Below are 20,932 nucleotides of genomic sequence, written 5' to 3'. Positions count from 1 at the left end.
CATCCACCACCCCAAAAGATCATGTCATTTGGATTCCTGTTGTATAAGTAGTGAATATTTTCTCTATCGCCCTTAAGAATTTTTATAAAATAAAATATAAACCCCTCATTTTTTCAACAAATATATTTGAGATGGGTTTATATTTGTCTGTAGTCCTAGAATCCAGTTAATTCTTCTGAGTTTTATAAAATATCTTAGAATAACTTTTTCTTTAATCCTCTCAGATTAACTGTCATTTGAGCTTTTTCAACTTGTTCAGGAGTTCTGTACTGTATTCAGTCAACATTAGGAGTCTTATTGAGAAAGTTTCTGTCTTATTTTTCTTCAAAGGAACTCTTTTTGAAGGATGTTATACTTTTATAGTCAAGTTTTCCCAGTAGATGCTGATTACCTAAGTCTTCTTGCTTTGCTGGTTAGTGATGCAGGAAATTGTGATGTAGCCTTGAGCTTCAACTGCTTCCTATTCTTCCAGGACTGTGTTTTAAAATGCAGCCAGAACTTTGAAATTCTTTCATTATAGGCATCTGTATTCCTTGAGAAAATTCATAACTTGCTAGGTTGCAGGAATTTGGTAGGCTATAGAAGTACAAAATATGTCTGCATTTCTGTGTTCAATTGTTGCTACTGGAGAAGGGCATGGATGTGCTCCAGCCTAATATGATTATCTAGACTTCAAACAACAAGGTTCTGGCTTTACAGTAGCAATAACTTTGCACAGTTGCTCATAACTCCTTCCTCAAGTATTAGTTATAGGATTCAGTTCCCTGTGATTTACTTAGCATGCAAATGCATCACAGATGGGTCCACAATGATGACTGCTGGAGGAATTATATTTGGACATATGAAAGCAGCGAAGTTCTTGTTAACAGAAAATAGCAACTCCAGACCTTGAGAACACAGGTTCATTTCCATTGGGCTTCTCAAGAAACATTCATTGATGAAGTGTGTGTCAGGTGAGCCAAACTAGATTTGGAAATACCAACATATGTGGAAGGTCCATTGATCACTGTTGAACAGCTTTTTTTTCTTCTTTTCTGGTCAGTTTTATTTATACTTACCTGTGATTACTTAATCTTTCTTGATCTGAACATATTTTTGAAGCTTTTAACCAAAGATGTGTGTTATGATACAACAGCAGCAGATTGCACCTGACGGGACAATATGAAGCTAGTTTAAATTGTACAGTAATTTTCAATATTTCTGGTTTTCTAGAAAAGCTGGCCTTTTTAAGAACTTTCAAATGACCTCCTAGAAGCCCTTTTAATGGGAATTATCCTGCTTTTGTATAACATACAATAGTATTCTTTTTTGTATGAGATAGTGTAAAGTCACCCATTCTTCACTCAAACCTTCCATCAAAATTGTGTTTTGACTGAGAATGGATTATTGTGAGATATGGATAGGGTTAATTGATATGGTCATGAATAATTGAGACCACCTTTCTGAGAGATAAGTAAACAGGTTTATTTCTTTATTTTACTGTTGTGGGAATAAGGCAGACAGAATAAATTCAGTTGATGGCCAAGGCAGAATTGTAGATTAGGGATTTCTTGATGATGGATTTAAGTTCATTAAATTGTATTGAGTAGAAGTAGAAATGGTGCAGTGCCTGCTTAAGCCTTCACTAGATCCCATGCTTCCCAATGCTTCATGTTAATTAAAATCTAGCAAAGCAGTAGCTGTATACATTGTGTTTGGTTACACGGATTCTATGAAGCGTTAAAAAAGTTGAAGAATATTAATGACTTTAGATTTAAAACTCATTAACCATTACCCTATTGACCAGCTAAATAGAGTTTCTCAGCAGTCCTCTGGGCCAGTGCCCTTCATTCTGTCATGGAAAACCAGAAAAGTTTGTTGGCTGCAGTAAAAATGTTTGGGAATGCTGACAGTATCATTGGGTGAGACAATGTGGGTGCCTGCTCACTAAAGATGATCTGGTCAGTCTATAGATTTGTCACTTTTTGAGAATATAAAATAGTATTTTTTGTCAAAATACTTGTTTAAAGTTACATTTACTGGCAGAAGATTTTTTTTTTTTTTTTTTTTTTTAAATTACAATCTGGTAAAACTGTGTGTCTTATTTAGAACCAGAACTCTGAAAAAGCTCATTCAGCATTGTGTTATAAATTGGCAAATACAGCTTCTTTCTCAAAATGGTAAGGTTTGTAATTCCTTGCTTGAATCTTGACCCAATGTAGTGTGAATTTTGTCTTCATTGAATGGAAGCGGATCACTGACTAATTTTGAAGAGAAATTTTGCAATACCACAGCATTGCCTTTTTCAAAAGAAACCGTAGCAGCTTCTGGTGAATTGTATTTGACATCTGATGAACAAAAGACTTAAGGTACAATCTATGAAGTACATCCATAGCAAGAAAGCTATTTTGTCACAGACACCTTTGACTAAAATCCTTAAAACAACATCAGTTCCAAATCAGTCTCTCTGGTTTTGTGTTGACTTATACCCCTTAAACCTTTCTGTTAAACATCAATCAATAAAAAAAGTAAAAATGTCTTCAGATTGGACTAAATAATGGTCTCCGGATGATAGATTATTATGATTCACGTATTACCTCTTTTGGCCTAGAGATTCTTCTGATGCCTGAAGAATAATACTGCTTAAACAAAGGCTGGTTTAAAAAGCAAACAAAAAAATAAACAAACTGAAACCCCTTCTTCTCTAGTACGTTCCATCTGTTCCAACCAGTTACCATAATATTAAAAAAAAAGGAAGGAAATTTTGCATGCTTTATTATTTTCAGTTCATTAACATTTACAGGAAGCTGCAGTAATTGGGTTCTGCAAAAACAGTTATTTGCAGCCACTCTCAGAAAGGACTAACTTCTGTTCACCTAGAACTGAATTGTTTTTCTGTCTTTGTTTTGTGGGCTTTTTGTTTTCATTTCGGTGAGTGATCTGCATGTTATAAATTATTTTACCAAAGTAGTGCTGAGCTAAGCAGAGAGGATTTATAAATAATCCCGCTGAAGGAAAACATAAACTGACAAAACATATTCAAGAGACATTGTCTTTATCTTTTCACATTCTTCTTTTTATATTTCCTTAGATCATAGATGAAGAAGAAACACAGTTCATGAGTAATTGTCCTGTTGCTGTCACTGAGAGCACACCCAGAAGACGGACACGCATTCAAGTGTTTTGGACGGCTCCTCCTACTGGTACAGGCTGTGTAATTCTGAAGTAAGTGTGTTAAAGCATATTAAACTAACCATTAAAGTAAAATTCAGTTAATAATAAGTCTAATACTTATTTGATGAAGAGCCATGGAAGTTTTCTGATGCTTTTTTCTCCTTTGCCATGCTTGACCAAGGATAGGTCTACTCACACAGTTAAATGTTAGTAACTTAAAGCCCAAGTGTTCAAAAGTTACTCCAAGCTTTCACGAATCATGGAACTGGTAACCCTAATTCTGACTTTTTGAGATCACAATTGCATCCATCTGGTTGAGATTTGCATAAAAACCATGATCTTAGTTGAGATTAATAATGGGAATTCTGTAGAGTCAGGATTTTCTAAATGTACCTTTATCAGTAAAATCAGATCTATTTTTTTAGAGGTGAATGCATTCATTCTGGAGCTGGTGATTTTTTAGTTATGTTCTCCTATTGAGTCACCATCCCTGGAGATGTTTAAAAGATGCATAGATGAGGTTCTTAGGGACATGGTTTAGAGGTGGTCTTGGTAGTGCTAGTTCAGTGGTTGGACTTAATGAACTTAAAGGCCTTTTCTGACCAAAATGATTCTGTTTCTATTATTTCTACAGTCTGTTTCTAAAGCATGTGTGTTCAAGCTTTTTAAGCAATAGACAAAGGTAAGATTACGTAGGTGCACTTTGCTTTAGGGCCACTCATTCATCTGTAGAAACCTGAAGTCACTTGTTACTATGAAAAATATCAGAACAAACTGCCAGAGAAATGTCCTGTCTCCTAAGATTTTACTTGTCATATTTAATAGGACAGATTGGTCAAATATGCATGGGCAGTTGAAATTTCTTTGCTTGCTTTGAATCTATGTCTCGGATAAGCATTTTCAATCGCTAAGATGTGTCCTGCAGCAGGTCAAAGAATTTCAAAGAGTCTTATCAGTATTGGGGATACCTTTAGAGACACAAAACACCTTTAGGCTTTTAAAGGAGATGCTGGCAACAAAGGATGGGCTGAAGGTAGTCCATACCAGTTCAGGAAAAAGTGTTGTTAAAATTGCAACTGGTTTCTGGACAGGTTGCAAAATTGCCACCAGCAAAACTGGTCCCCAGCTGCCCGGCCCTCACCCTGTGCTTCACTTCCTTCTCATTGTGCGGGTTGGCACAAGAGCTTGAACACCCTCTTCTTCCACATCTTGGGGGTGATCTTGCCCCAACCCTGACTCTGGCTGTGGAACAGACTCAAAGCTCTGGCATGTGCCAGAGCTTTCTACCTGCTGCCTCTCAATACCAGTGAAATAATTTTAAGATCCTCTGTTTTAACCTGTACTGAAGCAGTTCAAGAATACAAATACAGTATTTTCATAAGCTCGGGACAGAAAAGTGTACATCGGACTGCAGGAAAACTGTGAAGCCTGCTGCTTGCTGGATGCCCAGACAGATTGTGTGTTAAGGTTTATATATGGAACTTTTCAGTAAGCAATCAAGAAGGTTCTTTCAGTGTTGCTGAGCTGTTTATCAGTAAAGCTATTTGCTTTTCCCTCAGGACTGCCTCCTTTTTAGTTGTATAACAAATATTGCTTTAGACACTTGCTACTTCAGTAGTGTAATAATAAGGCAATGATGTTTTATACATCCTTTTAAAGAAACAAGATTTAAACTTTAATCCAATAATGATATGCAACAATGCAAGTTGTTGGATTTTTTTTTTCCATTACTGTCCTGAGTAAAATTGCCATTATAAAAAAAAAAATAAAATAAAAAATGAGCCAAGACCTATACTTTTCTCATTGAAACTTAAACATCTGTGGCTGAAGTTGGTTCAGGGGTTCTGCCTGGGTCTTATCTGCAAAGGAATGTAGTAAAGCTCCACCAGCTGCAGGAACCTTAAAAATGTTTCTTCTCTCTTCCCTCTGCTGGTTGAGTCATGTTGCATGTTTGACACTCAGATTTTTACACTGTGAAATACTTGCATTATTGAAGTGTGTATTTGCTGCTGGAAGTGAGAGGATGTTGTTAGGTACTTTCCAGTAAAAATTGTGAAAGATCCAGGCTTGCTCCCAATGGTTGCTTTATTGACCTCAGAGGGTAAGTAACTGCTCCATTCCTGAGGACATTTCAAAGAAAGAATGAAACAGTCGCCATTATTACCAGTTGCTGATGCCAGAAATTAACATCAAAATGTGGCATTTGTTTGTGCTGCAGTTGCAGTCCTCTGTGACACCATACACAGCAATCACTGATGTGGTTTTGGCATTAACAACATTTGCATTTTTTCTTTTGTATGTAAAGCTTTGACCACATTTGAATTAGAGTTTATGGTCAGCATTCTTTATAAACCTTTATGGCCAGCTCCCATAAAATAGCATAGAAATGTTGGGTGCAATTTTCAAAATTATTGTGTCATTTGTGAAAGCTTTAATGGTATAATAAAAAAATAAAGTCTAAAAGCAGTTATTATAAGTGCAAACTCATCATGGAAAATTTCTGAAATGTTGAAGTTCAGAGGAAACTAAAGCTGTCTGTATTTTTCTTTTTTTCTGTGTGTGATGGAATGCAAATAGTTTATTTATTATTTTTTATCAACACATATCTGTTTCAGTCCTTGGAGACTATCTGATCATTTTCTTTTAGAATTTCCAAAACAAAATGGCAGTGGTTTTGAGCCTGTTCTGAAACATAAGGGTATACTTCTTTTCATTATGTCCTGGTCTACTGACTTCAATATATAGAAAAGTCAAATATAGTCACAAGGTAAACTTAGCTGATGCATAAAAACTTAATATGGTTTTAGTGTCAAATACTGGGATGTTTTAGATTTATAATGGTATAATTAAATATAGAGGCTTCCAGGAAGTTTTTGTTGGACTAGTACGGATGTTTGGGAACCCTTTTTTTTATTATTGAAGTCTGCTATCTTTGATAGAAACACTTGATTACCCTCATTTGGCTAGTATTCTTCTTAGTGCTTTCTAGGCATCTTGCATGTGATCAGTTTGGTTGTGACAAGCATAAAGTGGCACAGACAAATGATAATCTGTAGTTGCCAGCTTCAGTAAAGGATGCTAAATCTTTTGGCATGAGCACGTATGTGTGTAATGCTAGCTTCCTGGGTGGCTGCAAAATACGAAGTTTAGGAGAATTAACATACATCTCGACTTATCACTACTTTGCTTTCTAAAACATCTCTTTTTTTGTGTGAAAATTTAGAATTGGGTGAAAAGAAAAAAAAAGAGGAAGATGGATTAACATACGATGTTGCACTGTAGTTGCTTAGTCAAGAAATCCATTCTCTTCATTCCCCCTGAGTGATGACAGTGAAATAGCCTAAAGGTTTGAATCCTTACAGACTCTTTTTTGAAGCTGCCAATGTACAGGAAGTACGTCAGGATGCCAACAAAAGCTGAGGCTCTGTTTGCCCAAGCGTTTAAGCCTGTGCTTGAGTCTCATTGAAGACACGAGACAGAAGATTTGCTTAAACATTACACATCGCTTGGGAGACCCTCAAGCTTTAAGCCCTTTTTCTACCAGCCTGTGGTGCATGCTAGGAACACTGTCCAGCTAAATCCAAATATAGAGAGGTACAGATTCCAGCATACCAGCTCCTAAAATGATTTCTGCAGATAGATGAGAAGGAGAAACAGTCCATCACTTTGGGGATGGCCCCAGACACTGCAAGACAATTTTAAGCACCTTGATTTTTAGGATGATGTAATGGAAATGGAATGTGTCATTGGCTCTCAGATTGTGTAGTCAGCCCCATCACACCACTAGGTAGTTGAATAGAAAGTTTTACTGTGTGGAACAAAGTTATTCTGAAAAGGTAAATCAACAGAATGTATTCAGATCTTACTTAACAATAAGGATTCATTTGACTGTGTGAGCACCTGTGCCAGTTTCTGAAGCTACCCAAATACCAGCATGAGCGGGAAAGTGCTTACATCAATGTCTGTCTTGCTTCTGTGGTTAAAGATGTCTATTTGAACCATTCTAAGCTGTCACACTGTGTGCAGTCTACTTGTTTTTGTATTCACAATGCAGAATTTAGTCCTTTTATCCCTATTTACTTTCCCTTGTGATTGGTCAGACATTAGGGTGCCATGTGGCAATATGGGAGGACCAGGTAATTTCCTTTCTCTTTTGATAGAAGTTTGTGTTCTAATGCTTATTTACTAGATTTCTGGGCTTTTTGGAATGCATTTGCTTTCTAGCATCTTTGAAAACATACTGTTAAAACTTTTATGAGAGATATTTATAATTTTTATGCAATGTGGAAGTTATATAAAACCTAATTATCTTATAGACAATTGAGCAGTGGCAGAGGCTGGCAGTATTTATATTATCACATAGAAATTTTTAGGTGTTTAAACCCTGATTTGGTTTAGGTGTTTAAACCCTGATTTTGGCTAATATTAGACTGCCTAATGCTGTAAAAAAAACAAAACCAAAACAAAACCCCACAAAACTAATGGGACATTTATCTAGTTTAACAAGGAAAGTCTTAAATATGGATTTAAATAAGTGATTTACACCATTGACAAAAAAAAAGGGAATAAATGTTTATTAAAAGTTTCTTAGGAGTGATAGTGGTTAGTTGTATTCCTCAAGATAAAATGTCTCAGTTCAGCGTGGTACTGGACAGGTAGGTAAAGGTCTGTATAATTGATGGAAAATATAGAACAAAAAAGTCTTCTGCAAGTACTTTTAGAATTCTGTAATATCAAAAGAGTGAAGAAAATTTTGTACATTGTCTTAGCTTCTCATATATTAAAATTTCATGGTAGGGAAAATCTTGTTAATATCCAAATTGATTAAATCTGTCAGCTGGTGTAGATCTCATGAAGAGTCAAGAATTGCTAGATGGTAATTATCTTTTCCTCCTTTAGCATTTGGTGATTTTTCACTGAGTCTGAGATTAATTGTTAATGTAGTAAACGATGGCCACATGCAGATAAGTTATATTCAATTTACCATTTAGAAAAGACACCACAGTTCTCTGATTGGCTCATGGAATAATTGAGTTTTCAGGCAACGGATGTGACTTGTATGGTAAATGTAACAAACTTTCTTGCTGACAAGTTATTTACTTCTGCTATACATATCATGCTTAAACAACCAACAAATTAATATCCAGTATCTGTAATAGTTTTTATTTGTCATAATGTCTCTGTTGTTTGTTTCTGGAAATGTTTTCTGAGTCATCTCTAGGGAATTTTTTAATAATTTTTGAGGAAAAGTGAGAAACTAATTATTTTTCTGCATATAATTATATTCATTATTTTAATTACATTGGGTTTTGTTTGTATGTAGTAAAAGGAATGTGCTGGTTTTAGTGGAAGTGAGTTAGCTTTATTTGTGCAGTTAGAAATTCTTCTCTTTCCTAGTTAGCACAGTTATTATTTGGATTTAGTTTGAGAACAAGAATATAACACCCTGGGAAGGAATTAATGTTTTTCTCCTAGTAAATTTCCAGTGGTTTTGAGCTGAAACAAAGGTAACGTAAGAACTTGCTCTTATCTTAATTGTTGTCCAGGAGCCGAGATCTCTCTGGGTTCTCTGCCTTCAAGTGTGAGGCAGCTGGGAAGGAGGATATGGAAGGGACAGACCTTGATGGACGTCCAGACTGATCAATAAGAATATTCCATCTCATCAGCGTCACACTTTCTTTTTAATGAGAGCTGGGTTTTCTGACTGGGGAGACCCATTCTGGTTCTTCTCCATTTGGGTTGTTTTCTTTCAGGAGTTTCTTTTAGTTTGGCCTTTTGACATCCTGCCATTTGCAGAGGCCTCTGGGTCTTTCTGCATTTTTGGCTTTTTCCCTCTTTCTCTCTATCCCTGGGATCAGCTGTTCGGGACCAGGACACCTTCTCTCTTCTTGGGACTGACAGCTCAGCATGAACAGAGTTCATGAGGAATTTCATTGACTATCTTTTATTTTACATTCCATTTTATATATACTAATAGTAGTAGTATATTAGTACCATTTTGTTATTTTATTAAACTCTTAATCTCAGTCCATGAGTTTCTCCCTTCTCTTTTGGTTCTCCCCCCTATTTGGGGGTGTGGAGGGTGGAGTGAGCAGGCAGCTATTGTGGTTTCGATTGCTAGCTGGGGTTAAAGCGTGACAAAGAGAGTAGAGGAATTTTAAAGAATTGCAGTTTTACAAATAAAAACTATGTTAATGCATACTTGATATACCAAATATGTCAAAATCTTTTAGGTAGGTGTGCTACGGTAGCAAACATAGGTATTGTACCTATGAGGACAAATTCAATACTAGTCCACTGTTTCCAGCCTCTGTGTAGATTCTGATTGTCCTCTTGCTTTTGAATCTTCAAAGCTCCGAGGGCAAATGAACTCCGGCTAGAGCTTTTTGAACATGTACTTTTTGATTTCTTGTAACTTCAAGCGTAATATTAATTCAGGTCACTTGGCATCTCACTCTGAGTAAACACTACACTGAAATGTGATGTTGGAAAGACTAAAAGAAGAACCAAATGGAAAGGAAACAAATGTCACAAAACCCCATGAGTTCATAACTACATATACTTAGTGAAAATGTCTTGATATGCAGCCAAATATCTTCTCTACACTCAGAACTCATGATGAGTTCCAACCAGAGAATTCTTGGGCCAGAAACAGAGCACAAGGCATCTGGATAATGAAACCCACAAAATGCAAGAGCAGCTCTGTGGTGTGTAAATTAATATACGACCAACTCAATAACACTGTGTTAAGAAAAGCATTTATCAGAAACGCCACATTGAAATGGTCAGAATGAAATGCATTTCAGAATTAGTCTCTCTTGCTAAAAATGTTGATATTATGATTCCCTATCACAAAAACAAGCTGCATAAATTTACTTCTACCAGAGAAGTTCCAGTTGTCAATGAACTGCAGAGTGAATCTGTGTCAGGCAGACTCCTTTAAGTGGGTGAAAGCAACAGTGCTTCCAAAACTATTGCTGCAGTCATATAAAAGGAACATTTGATAGATGATCACAGAGTTGAACTTAAAAAAAAAAGAAAAGAAAAAAAAAATGATGCATGGTTACAGCTGGCAAATTTCTGTGTTACTTTTCAGATTTTTTCCAAATTCTTTGTCAGTATCTACAAGGTGGCAGAAGGAGAAGTGGGGCAAGGTTTTAAGTTATTTACAGTCCTAGACTTGGGTGATTACACAGTATAAGTAGATTCTTTGCTACTCTCTGCTGCTTGTACCAGTAAAACATTTTCTTTTCTTTGCTAGGCTGTACTTAACCCTATATGTTCAATTTTCCTTGATTTGTTGGGATACTTACCTGAGTAATACATAGCTCAAGTCTTTTTCTAATATGCTTAATTGGGTGTTTCTTCAAATACATTATATGGGATGTATTCTTTAAATGCATCCTATTTGTTAGAAAATGTGAAATATGATGATTTTACATGTTCATTTAGGGTTGCTGAATACTTGTGGGTTTTATTTTCTGAAATAAGAGATAAGTGGATTTGTACTTATTGAAAAATCACTGATCAGTTTGAAGCTGATGATCTACTAGTAAATAGTTAAAGAGCTGTGAGGAGTTTGCTATAAAATTATGCCTCTAAATATTCAAGTGTAAAAACAAATAACAACCCCCCACTTCTTTGAATTGGGTATTAACCTTTATTGAGCCTTTTCCATTTATCCTTTCAGTCTCCCTGTGTGATTGTCCAGACACTTACATGTCAACAATTTTACATGACTGTTTATATATAATACTAATTCTGGGGCAATTGAGGACGATTCTAAAGCTTTCCATTATTTCTAAATATAACGACCAAGGAAAAACAGAGATCAATCTGCCTTCCTTGCTTTGCAGGAGCTCTCAGTAACAGTTATATGTTGTTTATGGAATGATAGAAGATAACAGTTCTCATGTTATAAATAGCTATATTGATTTTACCAGTAGAACTGATGAATCTTCTGCATGCAGAGAAATGATCAAAATTCCTGTACTAATAGTTTAAAAACCATAAATCTGTATGTTTCAGTTAACCAAAAGAAAGCTTCTGAACTTTATTTTTGAATAGAGATAATAGCAGTACAGCTTAATATGTCTTAGTGTGTAGCTTTGTGTATTTCTACACAACTAAGATAGCAATCTAAGATATTTCTATACACTCTAACCGTCCTTGGAACAAAATACCACATTTGATATATAGAAAATTTACTAATTTTCCATAAGTGATTCTTTGGACCTGCTTTCACTTTTCCCCGTTCTTCACTTTAAGGAGTAACAGAATTGTGCTCAGCTTTAAATGATTTGGGTTCATTTCTGTCTTTCACACTGGGTTATCATATGCAGCTTAAATAATTTTTCAATATCTATGTTTTCTCAAAGGCAACTAGAGGCCACTGCAAGATAAAAAAGATTATATTTTAGTAGTATTGAACTATTCTAATTCTTAAAAATAATTCAAATGTTCTCATCGTCCAGCTACGCAGCTTTTTTTTTTGTTTTTCCCAGTGTGACTAACTTACAACCCTATATTTTATTTTTTGGGCAAAGCACTCAAAGAGTTTGCTTGTATTAAGAAGGAAGAGTAACCTTCTTCATTTCTATACAGCTTCTATATTTATAGCAGCTCTAATATTAGATTGTAAAAATGCATATTTGCATTTTAATATATATGGTAGCAGCTCCATGGATCTGCACTTAGACACATGTACCTTTGAAACAGAAATATCTTTCTCACAGATTTAATGTTCACAACTTACAATGAGAGCACATGAATTTGGAAAGTCTTGTAAATGGATTTTCTAATAAAGTTGTGTTCTAATTTTTTTACAGCAAAATTAATATAGTAATTCTATAAAATCTAGCTAGATTCATTCATATGTAATTTTGTTTGCAAAGGCATAGTGTTACAAAGCAGCTTAATGCTTTTGCTACCAAAAGAGAGATTAATTCCTTGAAGAGTGCAAAGCAAAAGAAAAAGGGATAGGGAGGGAAGGAGTAAGGAGAGGATGATGGTCTTTCTTCTAGTGGTAAGCAGAATATAGTTTTGGGTTTATTATGAAAGATAATATTTCACACTGTACCTTTAAAATGTGTACAATAATTTCATAATAAAAAAATCAAGGTTATGACACATTTTCTGGTTAATGGAAGCCATGTGCAATTGCTCTCATTGGCCCACATGGTTATTATTTTGCTCTTGTGTTTTTGTAATCAAGCTGTTTTACAAAAAAATTAAAAATTCTGTCCTTTCCTGTGTGGTGGTGTAGGAATGCAGGCATTAGAAAACTGCAGCATACTTTATGATAAGACACTGATATCAGTTCTCTCTTTGATCATCAAGCTTTATTCAGACTTTCCAGGGCAATAGTGCAATTAAGATTAATCGTTAAGGTTAACAGTTGACGCAAACTCAAATACAAAACTGATAAGAAGTCAATTATATTCTCATTTGATACTCGGCAAAGATATATGGGATATTTAAAAATTTTGATTTTGTTTCTTAAGAATTATACATGCCAACTTCATTGGTCCTGCTAGATTCTCAATGCTGTTTTAAAGATACTTTCTATGTGTTTAAACTGTGCATTTGGAAATATCATATGAAGTAGCAAGTCAGGTGCAGTGCTTTCTAGTAATTCTACTTTCTGATCCTAAACTTGAAGATGTAGGAAAGCCATAGCAAGTGACTTTGAAATTCCCAATTCTTTTACTGTCTGAGAACAGTATGACAGTAGGATGAACTATGATTGACTTGCACTTGTCTACCTCAGTTCTTCTTGAAGGTGGAGCTTTGGCCATCCCCATAAGGAAGTGGGGCCAATACTTACTTATTGCTACTGTTTTGCTAAAAAGATTCCTCTGATGCGCATTATTCTCAGTTGCTGTAACCATCTTTCCAACCCATGTCTTCATTCTCCTTTTCTCTAGGCTACTCAACCCTTGCTCCTTCAATCTTTTTCCCCTTCTAAAGATCTGATTGTTCTCGTTAGTCTTGCCTGAACTTTCTACAAATGATCCATATCTTTGAATTGTGCTACCCCAAACTGGGCATTATGATCCTACAAATGCCTTACATGACTCCAAATGGTCTTAGAGAATGTGCTTCCACTGTAGTGTTTGCTGTTTTCCACAAGAGAACAACATTTACTTGTGTTCATCTTCTGATCCACTAGACTTCTGTCATCCTGCTATCAAATACTTCTCTCACTGTCTTTTCCATTTGTCTTTGTGCAAATAATTACTCTTATCTCAAACTAGGACTTTGTGTTTAACGTTATTTAATGACTGATTTCTGCAAATTTATGAACTGATTAACATTTTAAGCAACTGCACCGTTGGTACTGTCTGCAGTCAGTAACTTGTTCTCTATTCCATCATTCAAGTTATTAATGAAAATATTGATGTATGCATAACCGCACTGAACTTGAAACTCTTCAGTGAGTTCCAGCTGGGTCCTAAACTTACAAAAAAGCAAATTGATTTAAATGTATGAGTATTGCTGTCTAAGAAATCCTGCCATCTAATTCTGATGTAATTAATATGTAAACATTTTAAATACCTATTTGAAAAACTCTACTACTTCGATGTATCTGTGTACTTACAGATCTGAAAAGATGAAAAATCAAGAAAATATTTTTATTTAATAGTATTTTTTTAATGACAAAATTAGTGCTGGAGAAGGATAAAACCTGAAATAATTATTACATTAACTCTGATTTCTTTCTGGCTAAGTCTTTAGTAGAGTCTGGATTTTCGTAAATTTTAAGTAGTGGGATGGGATAAAAAATAAAAAAAGCCCCCATAATTTTCTTGTTGTTTGTTTGTAAATGAAAATCATTGTTAATTTAGGAGCTCAACAGCTGTAGAACATTTGCCATTCGGCAGCAGCTGTCTGTAGCACTCCAGTTTATTTTACAAACAGATGTTTAATTTTACTTCAATGCCATTGTCAAATTTTGAGGCAAAACAAATAGAGGAAAGGAATAGAAATAATCCTAATAGTCATAATTTTATTTCCTTTCAAAACATAAAGCAGAATAACTATCAATAACATGAAAACTGTTTTCAGTTTTTATTACCGAATTGTTTAAATCAGTTCTTTTATAACTGCATGAACAGAAATTAAGCTTTCTCAGTGCATGGTAATTCATGTTAAGCAAGTGATTTGTCTTATGTCAGGAACTGAAGGTGCTATTTTAATGTAGTATGCTACATTTTAAAATTGTGTATTTTATTTATGAATCAAAATGTCATACTATTTCTACAGTTTACAGATAAAGGGTTTTTTTCCTCTGTGTTAAAACCAGGGTGCCAGTGGGCCCACTATCACACAAACATGTTGTTTATTGTAGCATAATAGCTTTTGGATTTCACATGAACAAAAGTGAAGGGCAAATTGAGTCCAGAAATGATGAAATGAGATAATGAAAAAGCTAAGTAATATAACATGGTTCATTTTAGTAACCAATGATTTAATCCAGTATGTGCCCAGTGTCTAGGAATCTTTAATATAATGTGCTGTTAGAATATCTTGGCAAGATCCTCTGTTATTCACAATCTCTATATACCCAGATGAAAGAGTTGAAGTTAGCAGAGTATGGTGTCGATCCTTACAGCACTTTGGCAATTCTTAGATGTTACAAAGTCTAATTGAAATTAGCCATAAACATGGCATGTCTTACTAGTCATTTGCTTCTTCATAAAGCAATCTGTTCAGGTATTTCAAGACTATGTGTTTCTATGAGGGTACATTGGTAAGCCTGGAGTTAAATTTAAAAAACTATATTGGTTGTGCCAATTTGTATGAAATTTTCTGTGTTAGCAAAATCCTTCTGGCATGCTGAGTTTAGTATTTACTGAGTTGTCTGCATGCACACAACAATCTAGAAAAGCTCTGCACAACACCTTTTACAGTTAAATTTTCAAGCACAGCTATATTTCATTATGAAAGGCAAATGCTTGAATTAACAGTGTCAGATTCTGCCATCCTTAATTATATTGAATAGTATTTAAATTCTCATGTGGATTTAAATATAATAAGTGGAGACTGTCTAAGAGTTACGTATTATATAAATAAGCATCTCAGAACCTGAACAACATATTTATGTTGATACCTTTTTTTTCCACATATGAAGCAACACACAACATTTTTTTTTTGCTTAAAAGAGCAGCTACATGTATTATTGCAATTCTTTAGAAATTATGAAAGACAAAAACTCCTAGAAAAGTAATTGCTCTTTGTATAAACTGACTCTTTTTGTCTTTCTACTTACCTGGTTTGACAATTTTTGGAAGGGATTTGTGAAAGCCTTGATATATTAAATTTAACAAACAATTGGGTGGGCTATTTCTTTTCCTTGCAGCAATTAGGCATCAACTTTTTCTATCTTTTCTACTTCATTAGGTATGCATTAAGTATCTTTGCTATTTGGACAGCAGTAGTCTGAATGCTTTTTGCACTGCTTTCCTGAAGAAATGGATTTGTTGCTCGTTGAGTTCATTGCTTCAACAGAATGTAGTTTAAAGTCTTGCAATGCAGCAGAAAGCACTTTTGATTTCTATAATGGTTTCTGGGTTTTCATTTGCTGCAGAAAGGATCAGCTTGCAGACACAGGGACCTGTGTCTAGAGAAGGATTCAGCTCTGTTCGTTAGAAGGATAATGAGCTTGATGCTCCTCACTGCACAGACACTGTGTGTAGCCTGGTGATACCCTTAATATGTACCAAAAACCCATTTAAATTCTACAGATTACCAATCATAATGTTTCTTCCCATAGATTTCTCTGAAAATATGCTTATTCCATACATAGAAAAAAAGTGTGTTCTCTCACACTGCAATTGGCTTGCAGTTGTTTGCTGAAGTAAATATATGATGAGACAAGGAACTTTCATATACAAAAATATAAAAATGTTCAACACTGCTGAGACGATGCCTTATATTGAGGTACAACCATTTCATGGCAGTTCATAAAGAAATTGTCTTGTTCATCAGAGTTAATTTAGATAACAAATACAAATGAATATGCATTTATCTATTTTTTTCTGAATAAATTACGGACAAAGCATTGTCTTCTATATAGTGAAGAAAAATAAAAAGCTCTTCATTCTTGCCAGTTTTATGGTAGTAGTTTGTACTTCTGACACACACAGTTCTACTCACAAAATACTAAATTTGTTCAGGCAAGTAAATAAAGTAAAGCTAAACTCATGAAGAAAAGACAAATTTCACAGATACTCAGATATGTGTTTTCTGCATTGTCTTTATCAGCAAACCACTTGGCTTAGCAAGAATAAAGTTTCATGTTCTGCCCTTATAATTTTCTATTTTTCCAGTGGCTACTCATGCATCAGCAGTAGTTCAGGCTGTGATTCTCTTCTGATTAAGTGAAACTGAAGTTGGTAATTGATTTCAGCAGAAGGTCGGTCAGTTCTCAATAGTGTCATCTTGCAATCAACAGCAGCAGAAGATTGCAGGGCACATCTAGGTTTTCAAAATACCCTGAATATCAGCGCAGTTGATAATTATATGGTTTTAATTTTCAAAGCGTACATTTTTTCTGTCTCTTGTTCTGTGTAAATGTTTGGTGGGAGCAAAAGACTGCCCGCTGTAAAAGACAAAATCAGATAGGTATACCTTATGGTTTTGTCTTGTAGATCAGGTGACTTGTTTTCCTTCTTGCTTCAGTTTAAAAATCTAAACCAACTATTTGAAAAGTTTAAATTATACCGCTTGGGCGTCAATCTCAAAAACATAATTGATTCACCTATTTCCCATATGCATCTGAAAGAGCACTCCTGCTTGTCTCTACAATGCCTGACCCCTTGCTCCTTTTCCTCCTGTATCTCAGTTATCCACATTAAAACATCTGCCTCTCAGAGTTTCTAATGAAGTTAAGAATCTAATCAACTGCATTTTTGTTCCAAATGAAACCTGGTAGGGCTGGATTCCAGTTCTTAGCCTATGCCTGCGTCTCAAAGCTGCCAGGATGAAGGGTAATTTATCATCTTAATCCTTTCCATTACTACTTACTACTGTTCCCAATTCTCCTTTAATAGTTCTATTCATGTGCTCTCCTTGTCTTGATGATTGAGGGAGATACAGACTGTGTAGCTTTTGCTTAATCCCTGATCTTTTGAGCATAGTTGTAATCACTTCCTCCATGGAATGATGACCTTTATCTGGGTCAACAAGACTTCAGGAGCCCCACAGAGGCAAAGGCTTCTTGATACTGCTGTTTTTTTTTTTTCCCTCTCTCTGCTGCTATATGTTGTTTTATAGAAAAGGCTTCAAACCACCTTGAGCAGGAATCAGTCCCTACTTCCAAGGAATTTCATTACTACAGCCTGTTTTGAGGAGCTAAGGTATATAATTTATACAATCTATATGCAACATCCACAGTCTGCCAACCTACTGCTGCAGCAAAGAGATATAACTAGACTTTGCTCTTGCCCTTCCTATGTACATCTCTGGCATTTTTTGATCCATTTCCTAGCACCTGTTTCTGTACCTTTCAACATTGCTATTTCCTTGATGCTAAGAGTATTTTTCTTATTTTTTCTGAAGCTTGTTTAACAATTCTTCTTTCTTCATTTACTTTCTTGGTGTTTTTGTTTCTGCTGTGCTCTTGTAAGAGCTATTACTGTCTGCTTCCTATGTCCCAAGTCATCTGCCACTTTAGATGCTGAATCTACCTTTTTCTTCTGTTCAGCTTCGTACTTGTTATTTCTTTGAGCCTTCAGGTGCCTAATTCATAACTGATTCCCGTGGCAATTCCTGTGCTTATAAATCTCTTCTGCACCAATACTTATTCAAAAATAGCTCTGTTGCCCATCCTTTATCTTCTCCTAATATAGTCAAACATGCAACATTGTGTTTCCCTTCACACAATAATCTGAATCAGATAAAATCACAATTGACCCAGCCTTTTGTTGTCTTTAAACTTCAAGGATTACTGTAGTCTGCTGGGCTGTCCTGTTTAGAGTGTTCTCTTCTGTGTTGTCCCATTCAGGTTCAAGGGATGCATGCTGTGGGCACCATTTCCATCAATATACTCTGAAATTCCACTAGTGAACCAAAGGTGATTTGTGCCATAACGTTGTACTGAAATCCTTCAAAATCTTCCTCAATCCCATATGTAGGTGTTGTTTGTAAATGATTGGGCATTGACCTTCTGTTCCTGTATTGATTAGGGCACCATAAAGGAGAGCATGTTACTGCAGGTTTCTGAGCCTAATCTGTGGTTTGTCAATATTAATGTCCACATAGCAATAGAAATATTGGAAGCTCTGTGCTTCCTGTCAGTGCTCCTGGCAGAGTAGACTTTAAAGGAGACATTTTATTTGCATCACGATAGGGGCAGTACATGTGAATATTTCATTTTTGTATTGTCTAAGCTGTTAAGCATTCCCAAGCATGAGCTGAAGAGCACAGCTCTGGTATTGATATTTTTATGTATTCGTAGGTTACTGGGGCCAGCTTGTTTTTTTGATCTATTGTAGCAAAACTGTTACCAGTGCTACTGGTGTGGTAGCTAATCAGACACAAGTTTGTATTGTATTGTATTTGGCATTTTTAGGGCTGAAGCAGGGAGAGTAAAAACAGGCTCACTGCCATTGCATTCTCTAAAAACCTATGTAATGAAGTTTTGCAGTGATGTTTGCTACAAATCCTTACTGAAACTAATTTTTGCAACCACAATAATTGTATGAACTAGAGATGCTACCTGAACGCTTTCCTCAGACACAAACTTGCTGCGGCAGGTGTTGAACAGAGAGTAAGAAAAGCTTGGTGAGAACCTCCCTAATGATGTAGAATAATTTCATGGATTAATTTGATAATTCTTTGATAATTATGTGTTGCATCAGCAGGGTGGTCTTTCAACTGTTTTGCAAATACAATTTGAATGTGCCTTCTTCCCATATAATCTCCCTTTAGAATAAGGAACCCTTTTATCTTTATTGGTCCTTTCTTTCCTTTCGCTTCTCTGCACTCGCACCTTTCAGTGTAAACAACCAGTAGCTACTGGCATTAGCTGTCTGAATGTTCAGTAGGTTGCAGTCTTAGATGTCAGAAGAAGCTCCTAGAAGAGATTCAGTTGCTACAGGTATTAATTCTTGAAAGCTGAAACGTGTCTCAGCTGCGCTAAGGAAATGGCAAGTCTTGTCTTCTGATGGTTCCAGGTCCAGTGGATTGCGGTGTCAGACTAAACTTCAAATACTAAAGGTATTTCATAAAAATTAAACACCCTTAGCCAAATACATTCATAATATTAAGATCTCTTTTAAGAAGTAATATTAAGCATTTTAATATCAAATCAAGTTAGCTTAGTGTCGGTGGGTGTTAATTTGTTCTGTCGCCCATTATGGCTCGATAACCTTCAGGCTCCTGTCAACTGAAATGAGCTGAAGATTTTTCTGGATGGGAAAACATCAAATGCTTTATTTTAATTTGGATTCTTGCCACTGAATACCCAGTAATCAGTATTTACAAGTGGGTGGACCTGGTTAGAATGTTGCGCTTGACATACTATTTTTGTCTGTACAAGCAAATAATTTACTCATTAAAATATAACTTCAGTGTATTAGTAGCTGACACCTCTTCCAAAACAATAGTTGGAGAATGACAGCTCTGATCCTTCTGGTTTTATCTGCAAATTTGCTTACTTCCTTCCCAAATTTCCCAAGAATATTAAAAATTTATAACAATTTTTCTGAATTTTTGGAGAACTTTTTTAGACTTCATTAACCAGGTACTCATACTGATGTCTAACCTTTACTTATTTTGCTTTTATAATACGATATACAAAAAAGTGTTGTGGTTTGTGTTTGTTTTATTTTTTTAACCCCCAACCTGGAGTGAGGAAAGGCAGCTCAAGAGGGAGGGAAATATATGTTGGGTATAGAGATTAAAAGAAATATTGTAGAAGGGCAAGTATGTTTCTTATTGTGTCATGGCTGTCCACACTTGCTGTGCAATAATGGCAAAATCAACAGAAGTCAAGTAGTGACAGCAGGGAACTTGAGGACTGGTGAAGAGTAGGACATGTGGGAGGGTTTGAAATGTGACCTTTGCCTGTGTAGTTTGTTTTCTGCTGCATCCTGGCACAGAAGGTAAAGCAGGCTGTTGAACATAAAAATGGGGTCATGGCTGCCTGTTCCTTTTCTTGCTTCTCCTGAACACTCAGAGGAATCAAGTCTTTGAGTTCCCTGTGCAAGTGGGTAAGTGTCGTACAGGTTGCACAGACCTTTTAAGCAGCAATAAAATAATGGTTGGCAAGTTCATCTTTTCATTTTGATTTTAGGATTTGTAAGTTAATACACAGGTCCTTTGCATTGGTTAGCGCAATGAATATAGCTATTGGGTAATGTGACTTTGGGCTCACTAGTTTGATAAAAACTACACTCCCATATTGGATAAATTGCTCCCATCTACTATACAAAAACAGTACTTGGAATAGCAAGATTAATCTATCCTCCAGCCTTCCTCACTTTTCTCTACAGTGTAATTTATATTGCTTAGTTTTTAAATTCAAGGAGATGGTACTTGCTAAAAAAATGGTGGCTAGTAAAATACCTGGTGAATAGCATTTGCCTTAAAGCAATGTGAAATTTTCTCAAAAGTTCTAGACAGACGTATTCTTTCATCTTTTTTGCCTTTTGTAGGTTTTTTGGTTGTTTTTTTTTTTTTCTTTTGCAAGTAATAGGTGTAGTGTACATGTCAGAAATGATTTTGTCAGTATGAGTTTTTATCCTGAAGATTTTAGATTTAATATTTATGTCTT

The 20,932-nt window shown here is 35.5% G+C and overlaps 1 protein-coding gene across 1 annotated transcript in view; it reads left to right on the top strand.

Moving 5' to 3' along the window:
• SPON1 (spondin 1) overlaps positions 1-20,932 on the top strand; it is a 192,171-nt gene that overhangs the window by 35,139 nt on the left and 136,100 nt on the right. The window contains exon 3 of the mRNA XM_082059584.1: positions 3,071-3,204. Coding sequence (XP_081915710.1) covers positions 3,071-3,204 — 134 coding nt within the window. The remainder of the gene's footprint in view (positions 1-3,070; positions 3,205-20,932) is intronic.

The sequence above is a fragment of the Streptopelia decaocto genome (assembly GCF_964273445.1).
Source record: "Streptopelia decaocto genome assembly, chromosome: 7".
Lineage (NCBI taxonomy): Eukaryota > Metazoa > Chordata > Aves > Columbiformes > Columbidae > Streptopelia > Streptopelia decaocto.
Note: the sequence above shows the minus strand (reverse complement) of the source record. Positions and strands in the feature narration are given on the sequence as shown.